Here is a 12,299-nt window from a genome sequence, read left to right on the forward strand (position 1 = left end):
GTCAGAGACCAGAGCTCCTGAAACACTCCATCCAGGTGAGTTGTTCCCCAGTGTTTCCTCTGTGTTACTGTATGTGTCCCCACAGTCAATGAAAACACTAAGATGCCACTTTCACAGATCCACTTTCCAAAAAGAATAAAAACAACCCAGACCTCGTTTTACCTCCCTCTGGCCCCCCGTGTCGCTCTAAAGGACTCCACAGAGACCTTAAACACTTGGGTTTAATGGGAAGAAGAGTGGTGAAAAGAGGGAAAATTATGGTTAGAATGTTTTTATTAACCTTGTAAACCCCAGGTGTGAAACCGGCGGTGTGCATCAGTAATCTGTGAAATGGCTTTGCTGACTGGGTGGTTACAGCATGGAGGGTAGCGTGGCTAGCAGTCCACCATGACGGGTGAGGGGGGTTGGGGCGTAAGGCGTCAGAGTGTGTCAACGCTGCACTTGGAAATGTAAATAATTAAAGGGATTCATAGACTGTCTACATCTCTCTTGGCTGTGGGAGTCAGCATTCTGGGTATCCATTTGTGCAAAGGGGACCCTATGGAGCAAACGGCCAATCTAAACCTCATATTGGTGTACAAGTACAACAGCCCCAGTGGTCCATGACTTCTCTAAGTGTTGTTATGCGCTAATGTGAAAAAATAACATAGGACAAAGGTGTTTTGTACCTCTGACTGTGAGAGTGGCGGAGGCCTCCAGCTTGCCCACGCGGTTTTCTGCCACACAGGTGAACGTCCCCTCGTCGTTAACAGAAGCCTTCTTCACTCTCAGCACATAGTCGTCCTTGTCATACTTGATCTCATACCTGTCAACAAAGACGTAACATCATGAAATTGAGGTTGCCTGTTCAGCATTAAATGCAAATACTGTAAATTGAGATAAAACAATTGTCACACAACCCTGTGACAAAGACATGCTACAGTTTCTCGGCCGAGCCTGTTGAGCCGTCTCGCAGTAGCCGTGGAAAGTGTATTTCCTCTTGGAGAGGTACAAAGGAGCATAACTATTCATTTTGACAAATGGAGATTGTAAGGAGGAGGATCAATTATTCAGCAATGACAGACAGTACACAGAGAGGTGTGCATTCAGTTGGAACCCTCAAAACTCGTTCAAAATTCATGAGATGTTTCCCTCTGTGAGTATATATGTTTAAACCATGTTCACAGCTTTGTGTGTGCACATTACGGTGCCACTGTGTATCTGCTGTTAATGCGTGAATATATGGTTGCAATAAATCTATACAGAGCTACACCTTCTTATTGTAAAGCAACTGACTAAATCAATACAGCAAGTTTGCTGTGGCAAAGCTGGCCCGATTTCAATTCCAATGCAGTAGTCAAATGTTTGTGTTTATGTGCGTTTGCAGACGGTTGCATGTGTGCTTAGACCTGCATGAATTGTATGGCAGTTGACAGTTGGATGATGCTGGTCTGGTATGTGGTTCCAGTCTGTAATTGAAGGGGGTGCTGCCCTGGCAGTGTGTAAGCAGTGTGCTGGTGGGGGTGGTAGGGCTGCATGATGATGGTCTGTCAGCCTGACAACCTTCTGCTGTCCACAGTCTGTCACTCACAGACACTGAGAACGGAGTTGAGATGAACAGATAAAGGGCCACTCTATCAGAGCCTGAAACAATGTTTGCTCCTTCAAAGCCCTTGTGTAGGATTTCTATATGAGTATGGAATATTTGTAATTATTGTTTTGTATATAAAATAAACAATCCAAGTGAAATTGGTGCAGTCCATGTGTTGCTTTTCAGGCTTTAAAATGTGTAGAGTCCCCAAAGTCAGAATTTTTCAAATCCACAATAGGGCTTTAAAGGACGAGCCTGGCGTTATATTATCCTTTTATTACATCTTATGCCTCTGTTCCATAAAACTCCAAACTTGTAGTCCAACAACTATTAAAAACACATAAAAGAACCAAAAGCAGAGATGTCTGCCCAACACTGAGCTAACCCTCCTGAGATTGAAAATGCAGTCACAGTTGTTATAGAACAAACTACACTGGTCATGTTCAAGATAATGAAGAAATATGCAACAGCGTGACTCCTTTATGTGTTTTTAATAGCTTTTGGATGACAGTAGAGCTCTATGGCACAGAGGAATAAGTTACATTAGGATTTGTCTCCACAATTGAAACTTGTTAAAGGATTCATCTGGTTTATTTGGGAGGATTGTTGATGGTAAATACGCAATAGTACACAGTATGAAGGTGGATAACAGTGTTTACTGTGTTTACTCTGGATAATACATTGAACAACTAGATATGGTAACAAATTCTGTCTTACAGCGGTCAGTTCTGATGTGACATTGCAGTAACAGTGAGCTATGGTCAATTTGCCTCAGAGTGGGAAAGACCCCTCTGCACGACCATCAGGTGCACTGATGGCTGCTCGCCACTGGCAGCTGCAAAACTAATCTGTCCTGTCTATCCATGTCTTGTTTTTTTCACCTGCTGTTATGACATTTCCTGAGCAAGCATTCAAAGGCAGCTTTATTCAAGCACATTCCATAACTTTGACTGCCAGTTCCTCCTCTCTGCACAGGTACTTAAAGAGTCATAATGATTATTTGACTGAGTCATGACTGAATGCTTTGTTCTAGTGAGAGGGGATGTACAGTTCAGGTAATCACTGGGGACGTGAATAAAGCATTTATTGTTGAAACTGAGTGAGTGGCATCCAAAGGAATGAGACGGCACCTTTTGGGACAAGCCTGTTGTCAGATGAAAAACAAACAAGCTAATAGAAAGAGAGTCCTCCCATATGCTGCCCTCCGGCTACGAAGGGTAGCTCAACACGCACTCCTGACTTGTAAGAGGAGGTGGAGATGAGCAAAAGAGTGGCAGGGACAAGTTAAAACACTTTGACTCCCTAATAAGCCATGATGAGAGCAAGTGAGCAGGGATGTTTTTCCCAGTATGCTCAATCAACATACCATTACCAGTTCCGTGCCAACAAAGCAGGAAGGCAATGCTTCACTTCAGACATTGGTTGCTACAGCTCAATTTCTTCCAACTTGTCTCTGCCTTACTTAACATCCAATCTAATTGTCTTTTTCACTCTAGTCTCAAAACTTTGGAGATACAGAAGCGGAACACAAATGATCTCCAGTACATTACATTACATTATCGTTACTGTAAAAACAACACTGAAAGTCTACAGTCATGCTGATAGCGACTGTATGAACATCAACACGCAAATATGTTCACAATGTCAATGCTAATTCCGTTGGCAGGAGATGAATAATCAAGGGTTTATCATTAGGGTTCATCCTCTCATTGCCATAAATGCCTGCACCATATTCTATTCTAATCCATCCAACAATTTTTGAGCCATTTCACTCAAAACCACATGCCAACCTCATGGTGGTGTTATAAGACAAGTCTGATGCTAACAAAATTCAGTAGAATTGATCCTTTGGGGAACAATGATTACATTTTTACAATTTCACAGTAATCTCTCAATAGTTGCTGAAGTATTTCAGTCTTGACCAAAGCATTCAACTAACATTGCCATACAAAGAGTCATCCTTCTACCATGTCTAAAAAGGATGCCACCATGTGAGATTGATTAAGGAGTTATTAGGCTAGCATTTCCTCCAACTATGTAGAACAAACCATGATATTGTTAGCTAGCTACAGAGGTTCAAACACTAAGTGGCTAGCAGCAAATTGACTTAAAAGTTAGTAGCTAAACAAATATTCACAAAACATTAAAACAACCGACAAGGTAGTTTGTTGAGCTTCTTCTCTTTGCTTCACGGCATATAATGGGACAATACAGTCCAGCTTCCACCTCAATTTTGGTCTTTCAAGTTGTTTAGAGAACTGCAGATGTTGTAATTACTCATACAACCACAAACAGTTCAACTGGCCATACAGGTTCCCCCAGCCGGACATCTGCAGGACCAAGTCGTTGCCGTGTGGGTAACCCATGTACGCAACCCATGTACGCACCTACTAGACAGCATGCTTATTGTTCTTGGTCCTGTCTCCATCAATCTCTCAAACAGAACCTCAGGCTGGTCCATGACTTATTAGTGGGAAACATGAGCCCAATCAATCTGTAATCAACTTCCTATATGGAATCAGCCTAGATGACAAGATGAGTGGAAATACTCAGGGATAAGAGGTAGTGTGGCCACACACACACGTAAGTACACACAGAGAGGGAACAGTAGCTCTTTATTGAGACTGGATTGGGATAGAGCTCTGTTCTCTATTAGAAGAGGAATGTAATTGCGCATGTACAAGGGCTGTGGAAAGGATAGGAGAGCCAAACCCCACTGGACTCTACCTCTTTTTCAACTAGAAAAGGCACACTGTACACACGCACGCACACACACCCTCACAAAGTATACAATCATCCAACACATATCCACACATGTGCAGAGTCATTCGCTCATGAAGGGAGATGAGGAGTGATGGGAATGTAAGCAAATGCCAAGACAAAGCAGCATTTTTCTGGGTTGTCAACTCGATGTGTTTGCTGTGCTGAGAGGGCTGTGCAAGGATGAAAACTTTATTGGACACACTTTAAAAGCATTACATCTCAGAAATCCTCCGGATCATCTTCAAGGATTTGCCTTAAGACTGTCTGTCAGGAGCACACTCACCCATGTTCCACCTTCAGACTTGTGCCAATTCACTCACATTAAGAGAATCTTATCTCTTGGCTGTATGGACCACTGAATGTGTGTGTACAGTTATCCACAAAATGACTCAACCTGAGAGGATCTTATCTGCCTCGCCTCTGTGTGTACATATGAATGGAGCCGGCGGTCGGCAGAAGGGTTGTGTGCCAACTCTGAGCGCGTGAGTCAGACTCAAGATACAGCAGAGGACTAATTCCAGGCTGCTCTCTGGCCTGGCTGCTCTGACACAAAGTCCCCTCTCTGCTCCATTTCATTCTGACACTCACTCTGACGATCCAGTTTCACACCATCTGACTGCTACTTTACCTCCTCCAGATCAAAAGAACTGGAGACTACCTGTCCATGCCTTGTCACCCATGAGAGGGAATCAATTAGCCACTATTGCTTCTCATCGTTCTTCTGCAAGGTCTTTCGCCAGAGCTCCACTGCTTCTTGGCACTTTTCAGGCCTTAGCAGGGTCATGACCTTCCCATCAGCCTGACTATCATTCATCACCTTATCCTACATTAATCAAAGATCAGTTTGGGAGATTTCAGCCCTCATGGTCTGGCTGGGGGTTTGTGGGAAGCCAGTTGATCCTAAATTTGCCTTGAAAAGAGCTGCTTCACCTCAGTTCCAGAGAAACAGTGACGGCAGTGCAGTCTTTACTTAGTGGAAGTGGTCTGGAGCAGACGGCATGGTTGTACTGGAAAATGCTGTAGATAGAGAAACAGAAACGGCAAAGTACAGCTCACTGACCCATGCCTGGAAGCAATTCTTACTCTTTCTTTATTTGTGAGCATTTGTGTTTCTGTGTGGGTGTGTGGCAAATTTTTCTATCATTCATGAAGATAACTGAAAAACACAGATACATCATGAAAGACCAGCTGCACATCTTCCTAATTTATGTGAAATCATATTTGCTTTAATCTGAATTATGCACTGAATTATTATTTTACTCACCTGCTTGTTGGGATAATCAGTGTCAGTGTAGATAAAGATCAAATATATTCCCGATCATCCTACTGCCATTCCAATCAACAGCCCCCACATAAATAACAGATGTATCCACTTATATATCAGGGGAAGTAATGGAGACAGGAACCGTATCCTGCCGTATTTTCATTCTGCTGAGTTGCAGAGGTGAGAAATCACTGAAACTGGATGGTCAGCATAACACAGGCGTGCCTGTCACACTAGCTTTAACAGCTCTCTCAAACAGCATGACCCACACACCTCTATCATACACACACGCACACCCACACCCACCACAAAGGGATTGAGTCAGAAAGAAAGCCTTTTCTGCTGAATGTTGCAGGGACTGTGCTTTGGAGGTCAACGGGGACACAAGGCCTGAATACAGATAGACTGCAAGACCAAAGGGGCTCTGATAAGGCACAGGAGAGGGCACAAGGGTCCAGAGCAAATGAGGAGGGAGAGGTAGACCAAAGGAGGGAAAGGGGACCACACACTGAGCTGGTAGGCAGCAGGAGATAACATACACTGCCCAAGTCTTTTCACTGGGATTCAAGAGTAAAACTCTTTCATTTGGAGACACAAAGCTCTCTAATGTGCGAGCAGCTATTGTGTGCTTTCCCAAGATTCTGCAGAGATGCCTGACAGACGGAAATTAATCTGATAGTGATATTATTCCAAATGAAGACACTCTTACAAATAATAAATTGGCTTGTTTACGCATTTCCAAATGTGGAGGGTGTAGATGTAGCCTCATTATGGAAGGGCATTGTAGATATACCATGTCCTGTATATACACTTTAAATAAACTCCATTGAAGTTTTATAGCATTTTCAGACACATGCTACAGTCTAGCTGCTTGATGACACATGCAAAGACTTTCCCCCGGGAGGACACTACTCTACCATCTGAATCTAATCTTATGTATATTGGCAAAAAGAATGAGCCACATTTGAACCAGCTTTATTTCTCTGGGGGAGGTTGGGTGATTTTAATATTACATGTGCTGGTCAGTGATTTTAATCCCGCCTGGAGCACATACATGTGATTTTTCTCCTTCTATGCTGGTAATAATTAAAGCCCCAACTAACTCCTGTTTTTCGGCACACTTATTGTTCCTTTCATTATTTAAGCCCCATCCTGAGAGACTTTAGAGTTTCATTAGCTCAGCACACAGAGCTCTGTGTACCAATGGAGGAGGCAGGAAGGCTTTTTCCTGACCTGATGTCAATATAAACTCCTATTTGGGAACCCAGATAATGAAGGAAAAAAGAAAAGCCATTATGAAAAATAAGAACCTGCAAGCTCAACAAATGGCCTGATCTAATTTCCGCTTCAGGTAATTATTCTGTCTTGGCTAGTCTGCCTTCATATAACTAATTTTTGTGTCTGGTGGACTACATGTATTTAACACTATCACCTCACACCCTCCAGTTCTCTCCTTACTGTAAAGGTATAATAGGAATTCAGAGAGGACCATTTGATAACTGTTACATGAATAACAATATAAAAAAGATGAGGTCTTTGTCTCTTAGAGAACCCAAAGCTTAAATTTGGCACAGGCTGATCCAGCAGGATGAGTGTGCTACCGCCCCCTCCCCCTGGGATATTAATCCTGTCCAAATGGGGCTTATGTGAATTTGTATGAACATGCCTACAAGTGTGTACCATAAATATTATCTAAGGTTAAATGATGAGTTATTAATAGGGCTGCACTCCATAGAATGCAAACAGAAACAGAAGAGACACAATGCATGCAAATAAATTAACCTAAGTCTTTTCTTGGAATAAGGTCCAAGAGTCCATACAAATGTTGTCCTAACATACAAAAAACATCTAAATTCCCATCATAATCAATGCATCTACAGTAATAATGCACCTGTTGTTCCTTGACATTTTTAGCTGTTCACTCTGACATGTGCCAGGCTGTAATTTGAATGGTTTCACAGGGATATGTCTTGGGATTTCTCATCATAATGTACACTGGAAAATATAGAACTGACCCATTTTTGACACTGCTGTACCAAAGCACCTTGGCAAGTGCCCTAGAGTAGATCAGCCTGTAGGCTGATTTTAATTTAGTTTTTTAAAACACAGCGCAACACCCACACAGAGGTAAAAGAGCAGCACCATTGTCTTTGTCCTCTAATTGAAACTGTTCTCGTGCTGTCTCTATCTCCTCTTCTATCCTACAGAGACTGAAGCCAGTGCCATCCTGGCGTGCTTTATGTCTATGTGCCAGTGTGCGCGTGTTTGCCTGGGAGGCTGCTGGAGCCACTGAGCATATTAAAGACCTGTTTACTCAGCTGAGGCTCCATTTCCCTTCTTCCTGGTACAAAAGTTGCACACACACAAATATCGACAAAAAGACACAGGCATGCACGATGTGTGTTAAGGGACCAGCAAAGACAAGTTAAAACAATTTGATGGCAAAGAAGGAGCAGCCTTATGAAGTCTCTCTCTTTCTACAGCTTATCATAATAATAAGGACAGTGTAACCTTTTGGATAAAGAGCAAACAAAGACCCCTTCCCACTGAATATACAATTGCTTGATCTTTAGTTGTCTTTTATTCCTGTGGTGAAGACCGGCACTGATACAGCTACAGGCGCCCACAGTGTAATGACACAATGGTTGTGCTGCAGCAGCTGTTTGTATTTCTTCTTCTTCTTCAGAGCAGTTATCAAACTGGAAACTATTCTTTCGTGGGATTTAAACAATTCTTCTGTCTGTCAGAGAGAAGCCGTGTTTGATGTTTATTAAAGTGAGGATAAGCAGCAGAGAAAGCAGGAACAGTTCGTCACTTAACAATATGAGGAGTCTTCTTTTTGGCACGCAACAAAGGCAGCAGAAAATGTCAGAATTAGAATATCTCAGTCTTCGCGCTTGCTTTCTGCTTCAAAGCTAAACTGGAGAATTAAATATAGCCAGGAAAACAAAAGCTCTCACAGTGTAATTAGAAACACTGCAATATTTATTGCTTATTTATTTTGGCAGTGTCTTTTTCATGTGTTCAGTTCTTTCCTCATATCCAAAAAAGGCTGAACTTCAAAGGGATGGTACAGTTTAGCAAGGACACAGGCACATGACACTCATCCTACTCCGTAATAAATCTGTTAATTAGTGTACAAAATGAACTCATTTCCAGAGCCAACTCCCTATCAAAGACATGAGTGAAATACTTTTATGTGTTTGCTTTGGCACAGCGCTCGTGTCCCACTGCCCAGTGAACCAAATCCTTATCAGACACAAACAACCCGCCCACGCTCAGCTCTGCTCTAGCCTTGAGAGATGTCAGGTCTACTGAGTGTATGTTTTATGAGGTGATCCAAGCAGTTTGCGACTGACTTGCTGGCCGTGGACAGAACGCTGGTCTCTTTGAAGTCCACTCCTGACCATGACACCGCTGCTGAGTCCACTGAGTCACAGTGAAGCAACAGGCCGACACACAGGACACGACATGAACGGTATCACTACATCATCAGTGGCTTTTTACAGGAAGTGAGACAGATCAAAGCTGGCAGTAGCGCCGGCATGTCTCAGTAAATTACAGACATTTATTCTTTCATCAGTCTCTGTTTTCGCAACCGTGAGTGAATGCAAGTGTCAGCAGGGGGACGCAGGCTGAATGGGGGTTAAATGTGTAAGGGAGGGAGCGATTATCTTCCAGGTTTCTGAGGTGCCCAGATTTCACCTGAACAGCTGCACCTGTACACAGACACTTGAGGGCCATGTCAGCTGCTATACTCTGTCTCTTCCTATCTCCTGTCATTCTATCTGCCTCTCTCTCTCTCTCTACTGGTCTGCTTTTCAATGTGCCAGATTTTTTCCTGCATGTCTCAATGTCTAACTTTCAGCCTCCCTGCCCACTTACCTGTCACTCAGTTTTAATTGTCTAGCTCAATATCTGTTTATCTTCATGCAGCCCCTTCCTTGACACAAGACACCGTCTAACCCTCGTTATGGCTGTGGGAGCTGTCTTCTTGGGCATTTAAGGGTGGAGTCATTTTATCCTGAATGTGTAATATGTATTGTGTACAGCCTAAGAGAGCTATTTAATGGCCCCTGGCAGCCAGGCCAGGTGAGAGCTCGCAGTGTGAGTTATCATTAGTTTGAAACAGTCACTCAGACTGACATCAAAGCTTTCACAGCTACTTTGCATAAGGTGCAGCCTGTCACATTAGTGTTACACGCACACATACCAGTATGCAAAACACACACATGCACGCACACGCACGCACGTGCACGCACGCACACGCACGCACACACTCAAAAGTGGTTACTCATAAAGACAGTAAGGGTGAGCCATTTACTCGTATGAGCCATCATCTTATTACTGTCTGCAGAAACTTTTCCTCCTCAAAATAAAGCTCGTTCTGGGAATATTCTTGTAGATGTACATACCTCCCACGAGGAACATCAATGTCGTCCTTCCTCCAGCGTACATTTGGCTGAGGGTCTCCTTGTACCTGGCAGCGGAACTCCACCATCTCCTCCTCCAGGACCACCTGGTTGATGGGCCTCCGTAGGAAGGTTGGCCGCTCTGCAGGATGGGCAGAGAGGACAGAAATAGATCTTTTTATGATGTAATGGTCTATATGCAGTGCATGTACACAGTGGTCTCTTCCTACAGAATGATCCCCTCTGTCTACTCAGTTTCCTCTCTTAAAAATTCAGTTTACAGTGTGTCATTCACAGAGAACAGGAGAAATAAAGCTTACCAAACACTGTGACTTGTGCTGTCTCGCTGTCCCTCTCTCCGACCATGTTGGTACCCACACAGATGTACATGCCAGCGTCGCTCTTTCTTGTGTTGGAGATCATTAGTTTCCCTCCTCGAATCTGAAGGAAAATAAATTAATAATAATAATGATAAATATTAGTAAGAATCCTTCATTAGCTTTACTCCTATGTGCCCAACACAACAAAATTTACATTGACAGCAGCTCTTCCTATTCAGTCCAGGTATTGAAACAGATGGTAGCAGTACTCACAGTGATCCTGTCATCCTTGTCATCAATTCGCACTTTGTCTTTCTTCCAGTAGATGGTGGGTTCAGGATGGCCTCTTGGGGGAACACACTCGAGGATTGCTGGCTCTCCTGCTGCCACCACCACGTCTGTAGGGTTTTGTCTGAAGTCATCTCGCAGCACTGTGGGGGGAAAAAGGAGGAAACTGTTAAGAAAGAGTGCAGCTGTATAGCATACCGTTGAATTTAAACACCTAAATGTTAAAGTTCACCATCCGTTTTATGTATTAAGGTTTGTGCACAACACAGCCTGTATGTATGCAGCTTTCACGGTGGCTATTTAAATGGGATGTGCAGCTTCATCTGACAAGGCAAGCACAAGTGAAAGCTAATTGGAGCTAATGTAGGTCCCTGTGGAGGTAGTAGAACAAACAGAGACTGAATGCCCTGAAGCCTGGTGTCATTCACATGTGAGAGCTCACAGGGGTGCAACACTGCTTCACTTTCCTTGGCATGTACACACACACACACACACACACACACACACACACACACACACACACACACACACACACACACACACACACACACACACACACAAGAAAAACAGTGGGTGGTCTGATGAACAACTGTGGCCTTGTATCTAATCACCCTCAGGTAGGCCTTTCATCACAGAGATAGCCTCTCACCCTGCATAGTGTTCAGTGAAACACACAACACAAGCTCATTATTAAACAAGGAGAGCAGCCGTCTCACACACACACACACACACACACACACACACACACACACACACACACACACACACACACACACACACACACACACACACACAAACACAAATGTGAAGGCACAAACATATTAAACAAACTGTAAGAAATTAAACCCTCAGTCGATTGTGTATTCAGAGCAGGATACCACTTCTACACCAGTGAGTGAGCATTCTTCATACCAAATGTTGTTTAAAAAAAAAGGTTCAAAGATACAAACTGGAGGTCACTCTGGCTCTCTCCTGCTGTTTGTACTCAAACAGAGCTTTCTCCATTTGATGTACAATAGATCTAATCTGTGGAGCAGCACTTCAGGAATTCAGCTTCAGCACTGTCCATCCAGTGAGGGACACACGATTCCTCTGAAGAATTAAAAGGCTCAGCTTGTTGGAGGATGTTTGAAGATGCTTGAGGAGGGCTAAATTAGGGGCAGCACCACAGGTCCTTGTGTAAATTCCACATGGCACTGGGGACCATGGCGGGGAGGGCCGGGATTATAAGAGGGGATAACTGGTCCCTGCGCTCCAGGCTTCTCTCATCTCTTCATTCACTCTTCTTACTCTCTCTACAGAAAGCCACACAGCCACTGTCTTCTTATTTATTTATTTAGACCAAGGGAAAGCAGGACGGAGGAAGAGAGGAAGCTTTCAACCCAATCATCCCGGGGATGCACAGGGGTACAGAGTGGGACTTTTGTGTGACATGAATTCCAATGAAACCTTTACTCGGGGGTAAACAGGAGAGAATATAGAAGAGGTAGAGGTAGAGGTTTTCTCTCTCTCACGCAGGGCTGCCTGCTAATCTAAAGAGCTAAGGTAATTAGCCAGCTCCAGAGTTGTCGACCCCCTGGCCAGGGTGGGCATAACAGCCACCGCCACTGGGCTCTCTGTATTTGCATTACAAACAGGAGTCCTGCTGTTTAAAATCATAGCCTGGTTTGGACCATACACTG

The 12,299-nt window shown here is 43.6% G+C and overlaps 1 protein-coding gene across 4 annotated transcripts in view; it reads right to left on the bottom strand.

Annotated features, from left to right (window-relative positions):
• Window positions 1-12,299, bottom strand: part of robo2 (roundabout, axon guidance receptor, homolog 2 (Drosophila)) — a 257,943-nt gene that overhangs the window by 49,718 nt on the left and 195,926 nt on the right. For all 4 annotated transcript variants that reach the window (XM_070971053.1, XM_070971051.1, XM_070971052.1 and 1 more), the window contains exons 3-6: window positions 10,603-10,760; window positions 10,330-10,450; window positions 10,013-10,151; window positions 669-805 (exon numbers count right to left, since the gene is read on the bottom strand). In XM_070971053.1, the coding sequence (XP_070827154.1) occupies window positions 669-805; window positions 10,013-10,151; window positions 10,330-10,450; window positions 10,603-10,760 (555 nt within the window). The remainder of the gene's footprint in view (window positions 1-668; window positions 806-10,012; window positions 10,152-10,329; window positions 10,451-10,602; window positions 10,761-12,299) is intronic.

This window comes from Chaetodon trifascialis, chromosome 9, assembly GCF_039877785.1.
Source record: "Chaetodon trifascialis isolate fChaTrf1 chromosome 9, fChaTrf1.hap1, whole genome shotgun sequence".
Taxonomy (NCBI): Eukaryota; Metazoa; Chordata; class Actinopteri; order Chaetodontiformes; family Chaetodontidae; genus Chaetodon; species Chaetodon trifascialis.